This window comes from Podarcis filfolensis (genome assembly GCF_964270895.1).
Source record: "Podarcis filfolensis genome assembly, chromosome: 2".
NCBI classification, from domain to species: domain Eukaryota; kingdom Metazoa; phylum Chordata; class Lepidosauria; order Squamata; family Lacertidae; genus Podarcis; species Podarcis filfolensis.
In genome coordinates, this window is record NC_139605.1 from 73,534,441 (window position 1) to 73,554,874 (window position 20,434).

Consider the following 20,434-nt stretch of genomic DNA (forward strand, 5'->3'; position numbering starts at 1 on the left):
GCAGCTATTTCACAGCATCTGCAATAACTCCAGGTTAGCTGCCATTGCCTTCCATCCTCCCTAGTACCAGACTGTGAGTAAAGTTATGGGGGAATGCGCTTTATGCCAACACCAGAGCCATAAGGCTTTTAACCAATTTCCAGCGACGATCCAGAGGAAAAGGAAGCAACAGCTAGCTAAGACTAGGCGGAAGAACTTGGTATCACTAAAAACATAATCACGACAACGCTACAGAAAGAGAAGCAAGAAATCCAAACACACACACACCACCTGCATTACTGACAAATAACAAACAATGCTTTTGTGGCCTGCTTTCCCTATGCACAGCTGCCAAAGTGATGCCAGCTAGTCTGCCTCATCAAGACTGCCATTGGCATTCAATACTCATCTGCAGTCCCCATTTCTAGAAATGCCTCGTGCAGAGCCAGGAATCAGTTTCACAGCTAGTTTAATGATATCTCTGGCAGGAAGAGCTGAAACAACATGCACAGTCCTTTCCACTTACAGAACTGCAGTATATGAGCTCATCCACATTTCAGTTTGAGTTGCCACATTCTCAAGGAAAAGCCACTCTTTACTGCTGATTCGGAGCAGGTTTTTCGTGGACTTACGTTTCCTTCCATTCAGTTGCAAAGTGCAGGTTCTCCCGAGGAAGTGGTGGGGCAAGCAGAAAACCACTCAGACCCATGCTTTCTGGGCATGGGACAAGCAAAGTGCGGACAAGCACTTGGTTAGACTAACATAACCTTGAACTGCCAACTTCATGATGAGGTACTTCAGTGGATGTATGTGTCCACTTGAAATGTTTAGCCATAAAATGTGTTCAAGTGCCTGAACACACAACCAACATGCTCCACACTGTACTTCCTGACAAATCAGAAGCACATCAGCAGAGCATCAAACAGATGTCACGGCATCAGGATGCAACAGGAATTATAAGGAACACAGCCAAAGCATGAAAACTCTGAGATGTGGCCGATTACATCCAGCAGGTCTGTGCCAGTCTTTGTTTTCCTTCTAGATTTAAGATAAGCTAGAAACACTGTGCAAGAAGCAAATATCTGAGTCAACTAAGGGCAACCAGACAAGACATTAAATGTATCTTCATATTTAACATGCTAGTGTGTGCTTATTAATTGCATAAGCTGGGTGTGTGTGTGTGTGTGTGTGTGTGTGTGTGTGTGTGTGTGTGTGATAATTTATAGGCTCACAGCAGTTATGGACGGAGAATTTAAACTTTGCACACACATATCCTTGCAGTCTTGAGGAAATTCCTCTTTTGAAAGGTGGTATTTGCTTTGGGAGAAAAATGTCTCCGAGAACAAATACTGGCTTCTGAGATTTTCCTTAAGACCATAACAGGGGAAACAAAGAGAAAAATTCTCTCACCATGCCAGCTGTGAGCCCAGTAATTATCAGCCCACCCAATGCAATTTGCATTTTTTAGCACTTGCAAGTTGAATGTAAAGGAGCATTTAACATCCTCTCTAGTCTGGCACAGAAGAGTAGAACTCCTAAATCATGAGGCATTGACACAGTAAGTACCAGAAGCAGGAGAAAGAGGGGTGGGTGGGGGTTTAACATATATGACTAGCAATGAACACAAGGAAATACAAAGGGTGGATTCCCAGTGAATAAGTAATATATTACATGCAACAACGCATGCAAACACCACAATGGGCAGCACATGCAGAAACGGGAAGTAGACAAATGTCCAAAGCACAAATGGAGGTCAATAAAAGCAATCTCCACAGCATCCACCTTGACCCCATCCACTGGTGTACAAGTCCCCAAGAGTCCGACGGCGGCCCACGTGCCTGGGAAGAGACCAGTATCTCCATGGGACTAGGAGGAGCATGTTGGGGAAGCAGGAGAGGGACAAAACAGGGTGTAAGGAGGCAGCTCTTCACTCCTTGGAAGTATCAGCCTTGTTTAATAGAGCAGACAATTCCACAACCAGACAATGCACCTTGATCCCTCCACAGCTCATATGAAAGACTTGGATGCTTTGCTTAACAAAGGCGTCATATTAAAAATGAGAAGTATCTGCACCTTCTAAAAAAGGAACGAAGAAATCACAACAAACTCAAGAAGTTCCTCAAAAAGCGTGGTGCGCTTTTGACACTTTAGACCCGTTTTGTTGATGTCTGTCTCTGCATTTCTCATTCCATCACAAGAAGCCACCATGGGGAGGACCTAGTAAATGTTACAGGAGCACCTGCTGTTGCAGCATTGTTGAAAATAAGTGCATGTGAACTTGAGCAGAAAGGGGAAGAAAAACCACTGTGGTGTTCATGTAAACCACTTGGGACTTCCCAGTGTGGACAGCCATAGCAAATATTACTCAGGTGCATTGCAATAGGATAACAGCAGCTGTCATTAAAAAAAAATTACCCAACAAAGCACCCATTTAGGGGTCTTAATTCAGAATGTGTGCTCTTCATATCAAAGGCTGGTGTGGCTTGTGGCTCAAAGATGGAGGAAAAGTTGGATAATGAAGGCTGGGAAAAGCTCAAGCGAGCTCATTAGCACCACCTTCTCTGCCCGTGATATCCAGTTCAGCCCTCATGGGAGCTTGCTAAAGATGAGAGATACTAGGACTTTTTAAAATGCAAACCAAACTGGAGTTTTTGCTCCCTGGACAACAGCCTGAAAAATTTAGCTGGACTAGAGCAGTTCACATAATAAACCCAGGAATTATTGGGGAGCTTCTCTCAAGCCATTTTCTTACCTTCTTCAGGTTGCATTGAAAATTCATCCTGGGCTCCATCCTGAACTTCTAAGCATGTAGCTGGGACCCATCCTTGTTCATCTGATGTGCTCACAAACCACCAGCCTAAAGGGAAAGAAAAATAGCATTAGCTGAAAAGCCACATTAAGTTCTTGATTTGGAACTGAATCCATTCCATCCATTCCAGCTGTGGAGAAACAGCTGGGTGGGACAAGAGAAGGAGAACACCTTCTCAGTGGCTGGACCAAGATAATGTATTACCTTATACTGTGAAGTGCAATTGTCTCCCTCCTACATGGCTTTACACCAGTTACTGAATATCTTTTTATTCTGTCAACGTTCTATTTCACGAAGCAATGATTTTTTTAAAAAAAGAACTTACTATTTTGGAAATGTTTTGATAAAATTGTACTTCATCTGTTGTAAGGTCCTGGAATTCTGTGTTTACACTAAAATACATGTTCTAACCCACAAATAAATAAACCAACCTCCAAGGAATTGGCTCGTCTTTTATTTTAGGCTATGGGAGAAAACGTTCTCAGAGTTATCACATCTCAGCTGCTCCCACACTACAGACACTTAATTTTTAGAAGGTCACACAGTGTTTGAATATTTTTTTATTAAAATGATCACATATTTTAAAATCAATGACATAATCATAGCTATACCCTATACTGCTTCCCAATCGCAAACGTTACATCAAATTGTCAGGATGTCCTTAAACGCTAAATCACTTGGTCTATATAAAAAGAGCTCAGTTCTTCTGGAAAGTCTCCAATAAGCTTATAAAGTTTTATGTCACCTGCTAGAAAGTAGATCAGCACTGGAAGAGCCTTCAGAAAGGGGAGAAGGGATATTCTTTAGCCTGTCAGGAGCAGGGGAGATTGGCATTATTTTGCCTCCTCCACACTATTGTCTTCAGGTAGTAGTTTTTGTCATATGAAAATGGAAGCCATTTGTTTTCAGGGGTGAAGAGACACCAGCTAAACCTGCTGCTGATTCTGGAGTGTAAAACAGTCAACAACCCTCTCAACTAGATCCTAGATGGCAGCCCATAATGTTCCACAGAACCCAATGGAAGCAGCAGAGAAACAAGCAAGACTGTGTTTGCACAGCTCTGCCTTAAGACTTTCTTAGTCACACTAAGCATAACACAATGTTTGGGGAGAATGACAGAACGTTGGGAGCTGACTTTTACACATAGATAATTTTATTTCTTTATCATTCTCTTTATGTTGTTGAGCTCGGACAATAAACCCAGCTTAATTAATACAGTAATTCAATTTATTGTGCACTTGTCTTTTTATGTGAATTCAGAATTCATTAAAAAAAAACTATTCTGAACGGTAACACAAGGTATTCAGGGAATAACTATGAAATGATTTGACCTCTATATGACATCGAAGCAAATCAAGATGGTAATTTATAGAAAGCTATTCAATAAGAGAATAATGTGAAGTTTAAAATTATCCATAAAAATTCAGCACAGTGTGCTTTGAAACAGCAACAACATTGGTGTCACTGCTTCACAATGGATGGCTGGTGGATAGAAATTGAGCAGCAAGTAATTTGCTTCATTGTGCTGAAAAAAAAACAAATCGCCTACTGGTATAATCCTGTAGTGGAAGTTTCTCTGTTGTCAAAATGCAAGTCCAAAGCTATTTTTCAAGGCGACTTCTTATTTTACTTAAATAAGGAAGGCAAAAGTATTGTATATATTATTTCCTTGGGTGGGGAAAGAGATTAATTTAATTCTAAGTGTAACAATGGGTCATGTTACTAAATAAACTAAGATAATTGTAAGAAGGTGAGCACATTACTTTCCCATCAAAAAAGCTGGACTGGCAACTAAGAATGGCATGGTCATTTTATTAATGTAATATGGTGACTCTGAAATGGGAGCTTTGTGCCTGTGTAACTTGTTGCCAAGGACAATACCACCTAAAGCATATAGCTGAGTGATTTGTGTATCAGAGGCTGCAATAGAAGCCCTTAAACCTTGGCATTTATTGCATGCAGATGTTAGTCATCACAAGCTGATACTTGCATGACCCTCCTATATAGATAGATGACAGCCTGCTTAAATGTCCCATCCACCTCCACAAAACAGGCACTGGGCTTCAGATCTCATTTGAAACCTACAAGGAACAGGAGATCCTGTTTAAAAGCTCTATTCATAGAATCATAGAATTGTAGATTTGGGACCCCAAGGGTCATCTAGTCCAAGCCCTTGCAAGGCAGGAATCTCAGCTAGATTGTATATGACGGGTAAAGGTAAAAGGAAGGATGCGGGTGGCGCTGTGATCTTAACCACTGAGCCTCTTGGGCTTGCTGATTGGAAGGTCGGCAGTTCAAAAATGCACGACGGGGTGAGCTCCCGTTGCTCTGTCCCAGCTTCTGCCAACTTAGCAGTTTGAAAGCACACCAGTGCAAGTAGATAAATAGGTACCACTGCAGCGGGAAGGTAAACAGCGTTTCCATGCACTCTGGCTTCCGTCACGGTGTCCTGTTGTGCCAGAAGTGGTTTAGTCATGCTGGCCATATGACCCGGAAAGCTGTCTGTGGACAAATGCTGGCTCCCTCAGCCTAAAAACGGAGATGAGTGCCATACCCCAAAGTCGAATTCGACTGGACTTAACCGCCTAGGGGTCATTTACATTTTTAGCTTTACATGACAGATGGCCATCCAACCTCTGCTTAAAAACCTCCAATGAAGGAGAGTCCTCCACCTCCCGAGGAGTGAGTGAACCAGCAACAAATCCACCTAACAATTATCTTGTCCAGTACACATTTCACCAGTTTCTCTGCAAAAATATAAAGGGGGGCTTTGTCAAAAGCCTTACTGAAATCTCAAGGCATGTATCTAATTTAAAGCTTCCATTGAGCTCTCCTTACCAGATTCGTTCTTCTCAATTATGTCCACCACTTGGCCAGCACACAAGCTAATCTCAGAGCTTTCTTGCTTCTGGTAATCTGCCACCACCACATACTGCTCCAGGACCATGGGATCCGCAGATGCCAAATCTCCACCTGTGTCATAGGGAACAAGATAAACACTTGGTCTCCACATGTGCCACAGACTATAATGTACTTTTCTTGTGATCATGGCAACATCTTAAGAGCCCAATGTGAGCTTTAGGAGGCTAGGTGATGGAGAGATGGAAACAGGTGACAATTGAGATTGGTGCAGATAGGTCCTTCTTGATACTTACTTGATACCATTGTTGTATGCTCTGAGCTATAGAAGCAATTACTTTACCAAAGATACCACCACCACCCACCCTATGAATGTCTAGTAAACTTAAAATGTGATGGCACCAGGCTTGCCCTCTGGGGAAAGCATTCCATAAACAGGGAGCCGCCCTGAGTCCTCAGAGGAGAGCCTAGAGATGGGTATCAGATGCCCATGTTGATTCATATGAGGAGAAGTGGTCCTTGCGATAGGACCACTTTATAGACCAATACTTTATACTTTATAGACCAAAACCAGCACTTTGAATTGGAAACTACTTGGCAGCCAGTGTAGTCACATCAGGGCATGCAAGGAAAGTGACTGGGTATTGTAGTCAAAATAAGATGTAGGAAGAATTACTTTGAGAGCAGAGTCCTGAGCAAAGTCTTCGGCAAAAATTCCACTAACTCAAAACTTTGCAGGATTAGGCTACAGTATACGGTTGTTGGGGCAAAAATCTGATTACGCTAATAAACTTGCAAGACCTCACTCTTAACTTGGTTGTTAAAAAATGATGAAATGTTTAAGAAGGAGGGTGTTAATTCAAAAGCCTTTTTCAAATCTATGTTGCAATTAGGATATTTCCAATTAAGCACAGCTAGCCTATCTAGAGAGCTTAATTTCAGCTGGTGGTGGGGAAATCTACATTGATTGCAAGGGAGAGTAACTCTCCCCTTACATTAGGGTATTGCATGGCTCTTTGCCAAAGATGACTATCTGGAGTCATTTCCTGTGGTCACTCCATCTGGCCCAGCAAGAACTCAAGCTTTGTACTTCCGGAGGATGTGGTTTTGGGCTACAAGGACCACAGACCTCAAGAATTCAGCTGCTCTTTGCAGTTTAACACATGGCTCTTCCTTTGTATCCCAGATCATCATCCTGGCTGCTGTTTGTAGGGCAGATGCAGAGGAGATAAAGGAAAGGAAAAGAAACGAAAAAAGGAAAACCTGTAAGGCCCAGAAAATGTTTTCAGCTTATCCATGCAAAGAAAGAAGCTACGGGAAAATAAACTCTTTAAGAAATCTGTGGTTTGCTTAAAAATAAAACAAATAAATTCAGAGCCACTAAGGGGCAGCAGTGTTTACTCACAAAGATAAATGCATCTGAAACTGGATGTTAAGAGGGAGCAAAAAGAGAGAGAGAAAAAAAAAGTGCAACAAAGCATGCTCCCTTAGAGGACCATTTCTTATGGCCATCAAACCCTTCTGTTTCTGTGCAATGTCACATGCACCAAGGCAGAACTTTAATCCCATACACTCTAAGTAACAGCCCAATTTTATGCATGTTTCCTTAGAAGTATATCCCACTGAGCTCAAGGGGACTTGCTCTCTCATAAAAGTACCCAAGACTGCAGTCTCAGGGGCAATGCTATTCTTGGCTGCAAAGACCACAAGTCACTTTTGCTTTTAACATGTTCCAGCACCATTCCTTTCACCTATGAAATATTTCTGTTCAGAAGACACAAAGTAAACTGGTCACACACTATTTTACACCACATTTACTATCTGGTTAATATACATGCACTGACATTCTTTTTTAAGTTTGACACCCCCCCCCCATCTTAACAGCAAAGGAAAGGGGGGAAACATTTAATTAGATGGTGCTTGAGGGTGGGAGAGTTAGAAATCACCTTTTCTTCTAAACCTTTGATCTCTTTTCATAGTTTGGGTACATTTCCTATATAACTTGTCCACCTCTTAACAAATAATGTTTTGCTGGTAAAGGGGAGCTGCAAAAGTTTCTTCCCCCCTCTATACTTTAGGCCAGTGATGGCCAAAGTTGGCCCTCCAGCTGTTTTGGGACTACAACTCCCATCATCCCTAGGTAACAGGTCAGGGATGGTGGGAATTGTAGTCCCAAAGCAGCTGGAGGGCCAACTTTGGCCATTACTGCTTTAGGCAAAAGAAAGGTGTGATCAGTACCAGAACCAAGCTCACATGTCCTTTCACACAAAAATCCATTCCTGACCCCCCCTTTTTTAAGCAACCTAATCTAGGTGAAAGTTTCTCAGTTGTTGCTACTGTAAAGCAACTGGGAGTGTGCAACCTTGCAGTTCTACAGTAAGTCACTCAGAGACCTGCATGCAAATCCCAATCAAGCTCTGGACTTATGACCCAGAACCCTGATACTTCTTTGGCTTGTAGACTATCTAAAGATTTAAAGGCAACACTTAAAATGTATCATTTAGAAAGCCAAGACTTCCATAATTAGCTCCCACTTGCACCTTCAGCACAGAGGAAATTTGAGGTGAGTATTTAAAAACCCATGTTGATTGAAGCAGAGCTTTCCCATGGAACACTATTTCTTGGTTCTCTGGGCTCCTGAAGATACTCTCATGTAATAAAAGCTGGACAATCAGGAAAACCAGAGAGCCCAAAGCCCTCAGAAGTTTCTGAAATGACCTAAAGGGGGCCTCAACCATTTCAAGGGTTAAAGAAAACTGAGCAATAAGGATCCTGGAGGGCAGTGAAAATAGTCAATACTCAAATGAGGGCAACAAAGCTAGTTTTATCAAAATGGACTGGTTTGACTGGAGAAAACAGACGGGAAACTCCACAATGAAAACTGCAGCAGAGAAAGACACGGCAGCCTTGCAGAAAGAACAGCACCGTGTGGCACAGCCAAAGGATCAAAGGATTTTGGCAAGGTTGTAGCAGCTTTTAGTTTATTGGATTCTAAGCTTGCCAAACAATTCAATTTCTAGGAAAGTCAGTTTTGTATGAGACTTGAAAAAAAGAACTGTGAGGAATAAAAGGAAGGCCCACTGTAAGGAATAAAAGGGCATTTTCTACTATGTTAGATCCAAACCAACTTCCCTCTGCATTCCAGGTGAGCAATGCAAAGCCCTACTTACTACTAATTAAAGCTCCCAATACTGTGACGTGTATTGGAATATGTTGCCAGGAAGAAACAAATATAACTTTGAGAAAATAATGCCTGCGCTGTAGGACTGTAGGTCCCATCTCCTGTCTGAGGCCAACTACCACTCTGACTAGACCCAAGCACAGAGTGACTTGGCCACAGTAGGAAAACAACCACAGGATGAAGAGAAAGGAACCCTTTTCCGGACCCCAACCCCCCTATATAATTACTCATAGTGTTCTTGGGCTATTTGCAGCTTCAACAAGCAGCTCTGGCACCTCCAAACTACCTATTAAAACAGCAACACAATGCAGTAAACAGCACTGAGCGAAAAAGGTGAGGATTATTTTCAGCAGTTCCCTCTCAGGACAATTATTCTCAACCACTAAGCTGTGAGGCTGCGTTAACAGGAAAAGTGGCCATCTTTGGGACAAACATGAGCTCTTAAAAGTAGCACTGCTTTTTTTAACCTCCTGAGAGAAGGTAACAGGAGCCAGGATTGCCGTTTGATCACAATTCACAACAGAGGGGACTTTAATATCACCCAACAACCTCAGTGATGACAGATCACACTTATGGTTGGAAATCACCAAAGGATTAGATACCAAGCAATGAACATGCCTGTGTGAAGTAGACTCAACATGACCAAGAAACAAATGGATTCCATGAACAAATATTGGACTTGAGAATGCTATATGGATCTGTGAATTGGTGACCTGTCACCAGAAGAGACATGCATACAACATATTTCACTCTGAAAGAGCCTCATGACTGAGGCATGATTACAGCTAGAGAATGGATCTACTTAAAATTGCAAATCTAGGTTTTGAACTTCCTCACATTAGCCTTGTTTGTAAGATTGCCTGCTAAGTCATGGATCCAGACCAATTTCTCATCTACTCCAAAGACAACAACAAAGTTATAGGCCACTTAAGATTCCTTAATATGCTCAGTTATTTGATCTCATGCTCTGCAGAAGGCCGAGCTGTAGGCTGGGCAAAAATTTATGCCCTCTTTTGACTTCTGAAACTGGCTTTGATCCCCCCCCCCCACAAACACTCACACATCCTTTCATACCCAAAGAACAAGACAAGTTATGAATGATCATAGAATCCCATGAGGCTTCCACTGCAGCTCACATTTATTGATAAGCTTTGTCAGACTGTGGAGATGTACTTTAACTCCTGTTGATCAATACATAATCACCTGGCATGTCCATTTAGGCCAAGTGGGCTGCCAAGAACAATTACCCAGCAGAACAAGATTTTAAAAACAGCCTTCCAATTATTTACAAAGAGCTTTAAAAAAATAAAAATAAATTAATAGCCACCCTAGTACACGCATACTAGCTAAATTAAGGACAAGTATATATGCACAATGAGCTGGATGGGTGAGTGTGGAATTGTCACTTAAAATTTAGATGCCAACACAACGTTTCACAACTAAGCACCTAAACTTTCCCTTCAAAGCGGCAAATCTAGACAGAATTTTGCAAGATTCCAGATTCCATTAAAAAGAGGGCGAAGCATAGGATTGACACATCTTTTAAGTATCAGTATTTGCATCTAAATGTTGATCAATGGCAATTTGCATATATTTAAATGAACATGCAAATGTGCAAAAGCTGTTCATTTGTGTCAGATGTGGCAATGCTCCCAATCACCCAACAACTCCAGTTTTTTCTCCCATTAAAGCCACAGTGTAATTTATTCCCATCTATCACCCAAACCTTGAAACCACCACCAGCAAAGCAGTAGAGTTGCCACGTAGCGGGCTATAAACCATCCTAGTTGGGTTTTATTTGCTTATCCTCAGTGCAATTCAATGGAGAATTTTTAATGAACATCCCCTACCCACCCCAGCACTCCCCTACCCAACGGAAAGCAGCAACCTGACAAAGCAGTGGCAAGAGAGAGGAGCCTAGACTGCCCAAGAGGAACAGCACGTGTTGCCCAGCAGGGAGGAAACGTGAAAGCAAGGCCCAAGCAACAAGCTGCTGTTACTACCTCTCAGAAGGAAAGAAGCCGTTCTCTGGATAAGTCCTGATGGAGGAACAAAATGGTGGAGAAAGGCAATGAGGACACAAAAAAGAATATAAATACACAGATGTAAAGGTAATGAAAGATTAACAACCATGTGTTGTCTCCATTCGTCAAGATGAGGCAAGATAATCACAATACTAATAATGAACTCCTACTGCAAGTGCAGATCTTCATGTGGTCAAAAGGCACCACACAGATACAGATACAGACACAGAAACAGACACACACACAGCAGTCTGGGGAGAACTTGAGGTTTGCAGAAGTAAAAACCAAGAGCAAACTTGAGCAAGAAGTAATCCTTTGGCAGATCACAGCGACATAGAATATGTGCCCAATCTTCTTGAGCGACATGTGACTACCTGAATCTGCTCCAATATCTCTACCTTCCTTTAATGTTGTGTGTGGGTGTATTTATAAACTAGAATATGGTCCATGGTATTAAATTACTCAGGTTTGCAGAAACAAAGCTGACCAGTATTTCTGCACTGAGAATAAACTTATTATAAAGTTCATTGTGTTTTCATGCTGGCAAAATTCAGAAGTACATAGTATTCCACTAAGGAAGCTGAAAGAAGCAGGCAGGTGTTTAGTTGCCCTGCAGGGTGGGGTTCCTGGTTTGCTGGTGTTTGGGAGTGCAATCAGCTAGCACTGAGTTTCAGAGCCAAAGCAGAAGGATTTGCATGTTCAAGCACAAACTGCTACTGGCAAGCAGGTATGTGTGTGATTGTTATGCTCCTTTGACTAAAACGGAAGGATGAATCCATTGTAGATTATTGTTGGGAATACTGCCCTTGGAGGTCCTCTGTTTGCCGCAATCAGCTCCAGGCACCAAACAGCAAACAGAAAAGGAAATTGGTCTTCTTTGACAAATGCAATAAAGAATACAAAAGAAAACAGAACAGCTCAGAACAAAGCCTCCTGCTGATGTTTACAACGATGCATGCCCAAGTTTCTGCTTAAAGCATTTTCTGAACTCAAAGGAAGAGCCCTCTAAGAACACGTTTCGCACATCTTGCTTCTCAACAGGTTACTATTTCCCCCTTTCTTTCATTTCTACTGTGCAAACTCTGCAGCCTCTCCTATTATTCACTGCCTACCTAAACCATCATTCAGCATACAGGCAAACTATATGTAGTGTAAACTGCAACTAGACGGTGTTGCAGTGAAAGATGGCAGACATGCACGGACAGGAGTCATAATCAGCTGTGCTGGGGAACAAGGTGGGAGTGATGCAGCAGCACAGAATATAGCTGCTCCAAATGCCAAGTTAGTAAACAAGACTACTGATCACTCCTGCTGACAGTTATTAGCATATTATTGTTCATCACATGTGCACTACACTTCAAGTGCCATGTTTAACCTGCCTTCATTGACCAAAGCCAACTTCAAAAATGGACAATGACGTTTTGGCTGAACAGCAATCCTAGCTACAAACAGAACAGAGGGCTACAGTGCCAATCTACTCTCATACACTGCTACCCTGTAGAACAGGGTGGGGAACCTTTTATGCTTCCTGGACCAGATCTGTAATGGGATCACCCTCACAGAAGTGGAAACAAAAGAGAGGATGACAGGAGAAAAGTCAAAGAGAAACACCACTTCTGTGACAGATTCGTCCAATCTCTTCCACCTCATCAAAGAGAAGTAGTATAATACAGGTGGCCTGTGGAAGCACGTGGTTCAGTCCAGCTGTCAATTGGTCACTGGCTGTGGTCAATTCCATTAGCTTTATAAAAGATCAAGAAGGGGAATAAAGCAAGTAATTGCCTTACCAGATCTCTTCTTTCCAATTGGTTCCCTGAGAAAGAGAAAATAAACTTGATTAACAAGACAACGTAACAAGCCCTGTCTATATGGCTGTACATAAGTTGTTAACATGAAGAAGAGTCCAGACTCTGGATAGTTCTTGGTCCAGAATCTGCAACTGTATTTATTTTTCTTTTATACCACTTTATATTTTGAGAAATCTATAAGCAGTTTACACATCTCAACAAAAATAACTATATATGATATAAATTTCACATTCAAGTTGCTGCTAATAGTTTATTTATTTTTTATAAATTGTTTCATAAAATATACACATCACTTGTTTACAAATAGAAACCTCAAAACAGTTCCTGCAAATACAGTGTCTGTCCCTGAATCATCCCTTTGTTCCAAGAAATGAAAGCTGTGACAAAGATACCAGCCTTTCACCCAACCAACATGTGCTTTTAATTTGACAAACGTGCAGCACTGACCTGATGCAGGGTTTGAAGGCAGACTCACAACACCAGCTAAAATGATAGCTGCCAACTAAGCTTCTCCCCCCTTTTAACATAAACTTCTCAGTAAAAGCCTAACTGCATTCACTTGATAGAGAGGCCTCATATTGATGTGGCCGATCTAGCCATGATAGCTATTTCACACAAGCTGCTATGTAGTGGTTGCAATTCCCATACAAGATTCTTGGGACCACAAAAACAGCTCTAAGAACATGTAGCGCACTAAGATCAATCTTTTATTTTGTTACTGTAGGGAGATTTACCTCCCGGTAAAAACCACCTGAAAGCAAGCCATGTAAGATAGTTTATTATATACCTGGTATCAACAGAACTGTGTCTAATGAAAAGTTTCCTTTCATTAGACTCATTTCATAGACTAGGCACCCCCAATCTTCGGCCTTCCAGATGTTTTGGACTACAATTCCCATCATCCCTGACCACTGATCCTGTTAGCTAGGGATCATGGGAGTTGTAGGCCAAAACATATGGAGGGCCGCAGGTTGGGGATACCTGTCATAGACTCATAGAATTGTAGAGGTGGAAGGGACCCAACACATCATCTAGTCCAACCACATGCAATGCAGGAATCACATTTGTGTAGTGCTAAACCAGGTTTAGCATTAAATTTGAACATGGGCAATGCATCTGCACCAAATCACAGAAAACATTTTTCTTATGCAAAATTATGTTAAGAGCACTGAAAACTGTGACCGTTCACAGGATGTGCTGCAGACTGCATTCCTCTTTCCAGGGATGCCAGCAACAGACTCTGGCGAGAAACAGCTGGTGCTCTCATAGCCTTAGAAACCAGACATAGGGGCCAAAGAGCAACTCAATAAAACATATGGATTCAAGTAAATTTCCTGGGTCTGAGGATTCTCCAATACAGACAGCAGCTCAGACAAGATGTAATAATGCTCAACCACAGCTTGATCAGCAAACATGATAGGAAAGGCAGAAGCCTAAAGGATAAATAGCCAATCATATGGAATCCACAGTATTACATACACAAGCAGGCATGAGCCTGGTTCCTAGGCATGCGAGCAAACTAAGGTTTGCACAGTTTGTCATTTCGCCAGAATCTGGCCGTGTACGTTTGCTGAGAACCAAAAAAGTAGGGGGGGGGTGGTGATACGGGGTGTAGACATCAGAGGCTCAGGCTTACTTGTACACATAACACCAAATCAGTTTGGCATTACATCTATACCCCAACAGAATCTCATGAAACAGACAATCAGCAGAGGGGCAATAATAATCAGGACAGTATCAGCCTTAAGCATTTTCTTTACTTGTTGGGCATCAGGGGAGACAGAGATTCCAATGGGGACCCAACTGGGTTCTTCCTGTCTAGCATACAACTGCAGTGCCTTGAAAAAGGTTGCTTTTCTTTCTTGTCTGCTAAATGTATTAACACATCACTTCCCATCTCTTTTCTGCTATGCTTCATGTCTGGATGAGGAGGGGGAAGGGAGGCTGCACTTTTATTTTCTTGCCAGGACCTTCTCGGGTTGACCAGATACACCTCTGAGAGCAGTAATTCAAGACAAGACAGGAAACTGCAGTCAGCTTGCAGCAACCTGCAGCTTCCTCCCTTCTGCCTATCCCCCCACTCTGCAACAGGAGAAAGCAATGTGGCATTGGCCCATAAAAATACCTCTTAGAAAGGCTAACAAGTGAAAGAGCATAGGGATGTTACATGTTTTAGCTCACAGGTCTGTTTTCCCAGGGGCGGAGGGGGATACTAATCAATCTGCCCTAAAGTAATTACAGAACCCAGTCATTACCAAAAATGAGGACAATCTTGAAACAAAACCAGTGTTTGTCTTTGCATCTCATTCTAAGAAAAACAAGATCAACAAAGTGAATGCTCAAAACAGAAGGCAAGTCTTCATTTTTTCTGGCAAAGAATGACTACTAATGGGAGACTTTCAACACTTGCTCTATACAGAAATCTTGGTACCATCTTTGGGCTTCTAGGAACAAACCCTAGGATGTTTTGAGAACAATTCTCAATAAAAAGTTGATGTCTTCCATAACAGGACACAAAACATCTGCAATTGAACTGAGCACTCAGAAACAATCTCTAGCACAATCTGTCTCATGAAGTTATGTTTGTGCAAAATATATACAGCCTGAAAAATAGGCTTAAATTTTTAATATATAATATAAATTATAGTCCATATTGTACCACTTCCAAAATGACGGAAGGTATTTGATATTGCTCATCACCAGCTTCAAATGTAGCACAAAGAAGGGTCAATTTAAATTTGACGGATGGGGATTACACAGAGGCCACTTAAAAATGGGTGCTTCACGTTTCTGGAGTAGTATTTAGAAGTCTCTTAGCCTGTGCCAAGATGGTAGCTATGGTGCCCTGAAGAGAGGCTGCATATACATGGGTGAGTGTGTGGTCATAATCTTTTACAGTTACACAAAGCACTGTGGAGAGAAAAATGAGTTTTGGCAACTTTCACATCAGCACCATCACATTTAAAACTGACCCTAAGTAAAATCCTGTTAATTGCAACTGATGCAAAAAATGGAGTTTGACCAGGCAGCTCACATCAGCTGAACTCTTTTTCTGACCCATCTTTCCTCCTGGCTCCCTCGCTTTGATTTACTGGCAGTGCTGCAGGAAGCTATCAGTTACTACAAATACCGTTTCAGCCTTCACCTAGCTATATGTCTCTAAGTATGCTATACAATAGCAAATTCATTCTATGAAATGTGGCTCTTTTTATAGCCAAAATGACACCATTCGTGCACAAGAGGAAGGCATTAGACTCAGCAGACTTTCCTTTGGGGAGGAAGGGAGGGAGCTTACAAAAAATCTGAAGGGGGCCCCCTGCAAAACAGCCGCCAATAAGGACTGAGCCTGGCTCAGCTGGCAAATAAGGTCAGCTGACTCTGTGTATGTGTTTGTGTGTTTATTATTTATTTTAAAAATCTATAGTCCCACTTTTCACCATCTAGGGCTCAAAATGTCTTATAATTATAAAGATAAACAAGCACTGGTGTATGGTGTAAACATTGGTGTTCCACAGAATCAGGGAAGGCAAGCACAAAAGCCACCCCGGAGTGGTTCAAACATACACACAGAGGCAGCCTTGAAGAAAGATGGTAGAAAGAGGATTTTAAAACTGTATTGCTGACCTGCAAGCAATAGCCCAAAGGATTAAGCCAAAGGAATCTGAGAGTTTTAGATTGCTACCTTAATCAAAGCGTGGCTACTACTACATCCAGTTTTTCTAGGGCAGAAACTAAATAAAGATTAGGTCAAGGAAGGTGGTTAAAGAACAAGCTAAGGCTTAAATCAGGTATGAAGGAGAATAACTCAATCCTTTGAAGAGAGTTCAAGAAAGATGTTGACAGTGTGAAGCAGCTGTGAAAAAGGCGAATTCCATGTTGGAACACTGTGTCCCCTTCTGGTCGCCTCCCCTCAAAAAGGATATTGCACAGCTGGAGAGGTTGAGAAAAGGGCAACCAAAAACATTCAAGAAGATGGAGCAACTCCCCTATGTGGAAAGACTGTAGAATTTGAGCCTTTTTAGTTTAGAGAAAAGGTGAGTAAAAGGAAACATGTCAGAAGTGTACACAACTATGTACGGTGTAAAGAAAACGGATAGGGAGAAGTTTTGCTCCCTCTTTCGTAATATTAGAATGCAAGGCCATCCAACGCAGCTGAATGCTGGAAGATTCAGGACATACAAAAGAAGGCACTTCTTCACGCAGTGCAGAGTTAACTATGGAATTTGCTCTTCCCGCAAGACTTAGTGATGGCCACCAGCTTGGATAGCTTTAACAAAGGGACTAGACAAATTAATTCACTGTGTATCTTTTGAGTTTAAATTCTGTGGATGTTTGAAATTCTGAACATCCATTCCAGAGACAAGGCTCTGATGCCATGTAATCAAAGCGCAGGCTTTATGCACAACCCCCAGAGGCCTCCTATTCAGTGATCCTGCAGATCTATAGATAAGGCACCAAAAATTAGATAAGCCACTAGAAATGTTTGTCAAGCACATTCCACCACAGATCTGTAGCTGCAGACAAAAACCTCGCATCTCCTTCTCCCTGCCATGGTGTAACTCACAGTGTATTATATTTATAGTGTTCCTTTTAAGAGGAATGGCTCTGCCCTCGTTAACATTACCGGAACACAGATGACAAGATGTACACAGGTCTCCAAGACAAGTTACTGGAAAGAGCAAAAAGCCAGCAAAGAGCCTAATCTGTCCTGTCTGTTGCTTCTCTCTGGTAGAGTACAGCAGATTGTTCTTAATAGCCACTTAGGAGTCTGTGCATGGAAAGCTCAAGGCTCTCAGCATGAGGACTGTTAGCAGCTAAATCCCTTGACTCAGCAATGGCTTTTTTGTCGCACACATCAGACTTTCACAGCTTCACTGCTGCGCTCCTTTATGCCACTAGTGGGGGAAGGGGGAAGCCTATTTCAACTTGAGAAAAGAAAAGAATACAAAGAGGCTTTCAGTTCCTGCGTGTCCTGGGACTTTCACAGATCCATCCAAGCAGCCTTACTGCTTTCCTAAACCACTAAGTTTCAAAAGTTGTTACTAGATGCCCAGTCTTGCCTTCCCACTTTGTCCATGCAACCTTGGGCCCAATTAGATGAGACCAGTCCTAACCAACATGGCTAATGGCAAAGGGTGATGAGAGCTGGAGTCCATCGTCATCAGGAGTCCCGTGGGTTCCCTATCCCTGCTCTAGCCCACAAACACTTACATAACTATAAATATGTTTGCCTAAAGCACTAACTGGAGCCTTCTTTTATTTTATTTTTTTGAACAGAAGTCTCTGATTGGTTCACAGGTTATACCAAGCCAAACCATGGTTTGGCACTAATGCACAAGCATGTAAGTTCTTGGAGAGAAGAGGTCTGTTCTTGATTTACAGCCCATGGTTTGTCTAGAGGAGACAAACCATGGTTTAGCTCCAAGTAGGACAGCAGCAGCACACAGAGTGCAGAACTGCAGGGCCAGCTGTGATCTTCTGTTCAGGAACATGTGCATTCCTGCTAAGCAATGGTTTTGACTTAGTGTTATGTGAACACTGAGCCTGTACAAGTAATCCTCTGGAACTAATGTAATTGGAAACTTTAATGAAATCAGGCTACAATCCTGAATGCATAAATGAAGCAGGAGGAATAATCTGTTAGGTGGAGGAGTTTTTAATATGAACAAACCATTATCAGAAAGATTGCTATATTTGGCTTTCAACATGATAATGTGTGCTTCACCTCACCACATATTTGCTACTTTATGATAAGGCATCTTCCTTTTACTGCAAGACCTGGCTCCAATTCAAGGTCCCAAAGAAAGTGTTTATCTCACCCATGAGTTATGACATCCGACCAAGCCCCAGATGCAGCACTACAATTCACCTAATTGTGGGTTTCATCGTGTGATTGGTAGGTTTGCAGCATATCAAGTGGTGCAGCACTGGGAAAACTGTTCATACCAGTCCCTCCAGAGGAGAGAGTCAAGGACTTTTATTAATTAACATTTTGAATTGTAGCTAATAAATATCCATCGAGTATTCCAGCTGGGCCATGAAACACAACAGAGATGTCCTTGAGACACAACAGCAGCTTGCTGCTGGCAGCCGAGAGGAATCTATTAAGCCACTCAGAACGGCAAGTCCTCTCTTTCTTATTATCCTTCTAGCAAAAGGCCAAAGGAAACAGCAAAGGGCTCACTCCATTCAGAGAACCACTACACAAGGATGCATAAATTAAGCCTCACTCTAATGTAATTATCAGGCACAAGAACACAAATATTGTTGTTTATTATATTTATCCATCCTAGCTGCTCAGATGTATAAAAGATTTATCTGTGAATGTGTGACAAGAGGTTTCTGTGAGTACCAATTAGCTTATCTTAAATTTAAGATTATTATTACAGCAAGAGGATAAGAAGACAAAGAAGGAAGTACAATTACCTCTCTCCCCCAAAAAAATTGTGCCTAAGTTTGTAATTCAGGCAACATTTTCCATTACATCTATAAAGGAGAACACCTTTGTCCCAAATAAGCAAAAAGGACATTTTCTTTTAAAAATCGACTCATTCAAACCACCACAAGCCCCCCCCCCAACTTTTGCAAAAGAACTATTCAATTTCTACTTCATTGTAGTTCAGCTTCCTGGTCAATTTCAGAAGAAATTCCACATAGGAGACATTGAATGGGCTTTGAAGTGCTTCAATAAGGAGGACTATTTGGAGGGTTTTCTGTTGAAGGGAGAGGTGGTCTTGGTTTCCCCCCCACAAGGACATTCGGAGTTGCGGCAGCACCTCTGAATATTGGACTTGTAGATTTTTTGCATATTGTTAGTATTGCAATGGAATGAATAAAACAGCATATAGTAAGGCAGGTCATATGGAATCAAAGAGAAGGTTAATGCAGGAAGGTTCAAAGAGCCAGTCCCCAAATATGAGTAGGTAGACAGATGTCCGAAAACTGTAAAGGAAGGAACAACTTGGGCTAGTGCAATTATTTATCTGCATGTGGGATCTAAAAGAAATTCCACATACAGTAGAGAGAAATCTAGCACATACAAACTCCATGGTCAGGAGCAAGACTGCATATACTAGAGACTTGGTCTTGTTTGTGCAGTAAAAATTAAGTCTGGGCAGGCTCCGGACAAATGCCTCTTCAAAATCTAACCCCTCCTGTCTACAGTATAGAGCACTGAGGTTCTATAAGGGTTTTAACAAAAGCCCACAGCATACACCCACTTCCAGAATGATGCAGAAGCTATGCATGATGCAGGCCTGTCTTCAACTTATGTTTTTCATTGCATTAGTTGATGAATTAGCAAAGGGACATAGGGTTAATGGGCAAAGACATCTTAAATGCAGGATGGATGGAAACATAGGCTGACAGCATGTTATTAGTTAATGGGTACTAAGCCCTTGCGCCAATCTAATCAACTAACTGGCAGTCATAAAAGAAACTATGACAAGCCAAGACGTCAAGAGAAATCAAAGAGGAAAAGCAATATCAATATGCGCCCAAAGGCAAATGGAAACATAAAGCCTGCCTGTATTGAAAGAGAACAACCCTTTGCGGCCAACTTGGGTGCTGAAAGACTCCATGTTCTAACACAGATAATGACAGAACTCTCTCTTCTCATTCCTCTGAAATACACATTTCTCCATGTCAACTTGCACAATCTATATCTTTGCACAATTAAGTGCTCTAGTGTCATACAAAGACAGAAATGAGATAGTGGTTGGTGTCTTATGCTCTGAATCCTCAACAAAAGAGCTTCTGGCCTCAAGCAGCTCAT

General features: G+C 41.8%; 1 protein-coding gene across 5 annotated transcripts in view; it reads right to left on the reverse strand.

The window, feature by feature from the left end:
• Nucleotides 1–20,434, reverse strand: part of SH3PXD2B (SH3 and PX domains 2B) — a 100,313-nt gene that overhangs the window by 14,336 nt on the left and 65,543 nt on the right. For 3 of the 5 annotated variants that reach the window (XM_083593875.1, XM_083593877.1, XM_083593876.1), the window contains 3 exons: nt 12,640–12,665; nt 5,627–5,761; nt 2,732–2,836 (listed from right to left, as the gene is read on the reverse strand). In XM_083593875.1, the coding sequence (XP_083450001.1) occupies nt 2,732–2,836; nt 5,627–5,761; nt 12,640–12,665 (266 nt within the window). Of the gene's footprint in view, nt 1–2,731; nt 2,837–5,626; nt 5,762–6,776; nt 7,876–10,831; nt 10,868–12,639; nt 12,666–20,434 lie in introns of those variants that run through there. The other 2 variants (XM_083593874.1, XM_083593878.1) reach the window with 2 other exon arrangements.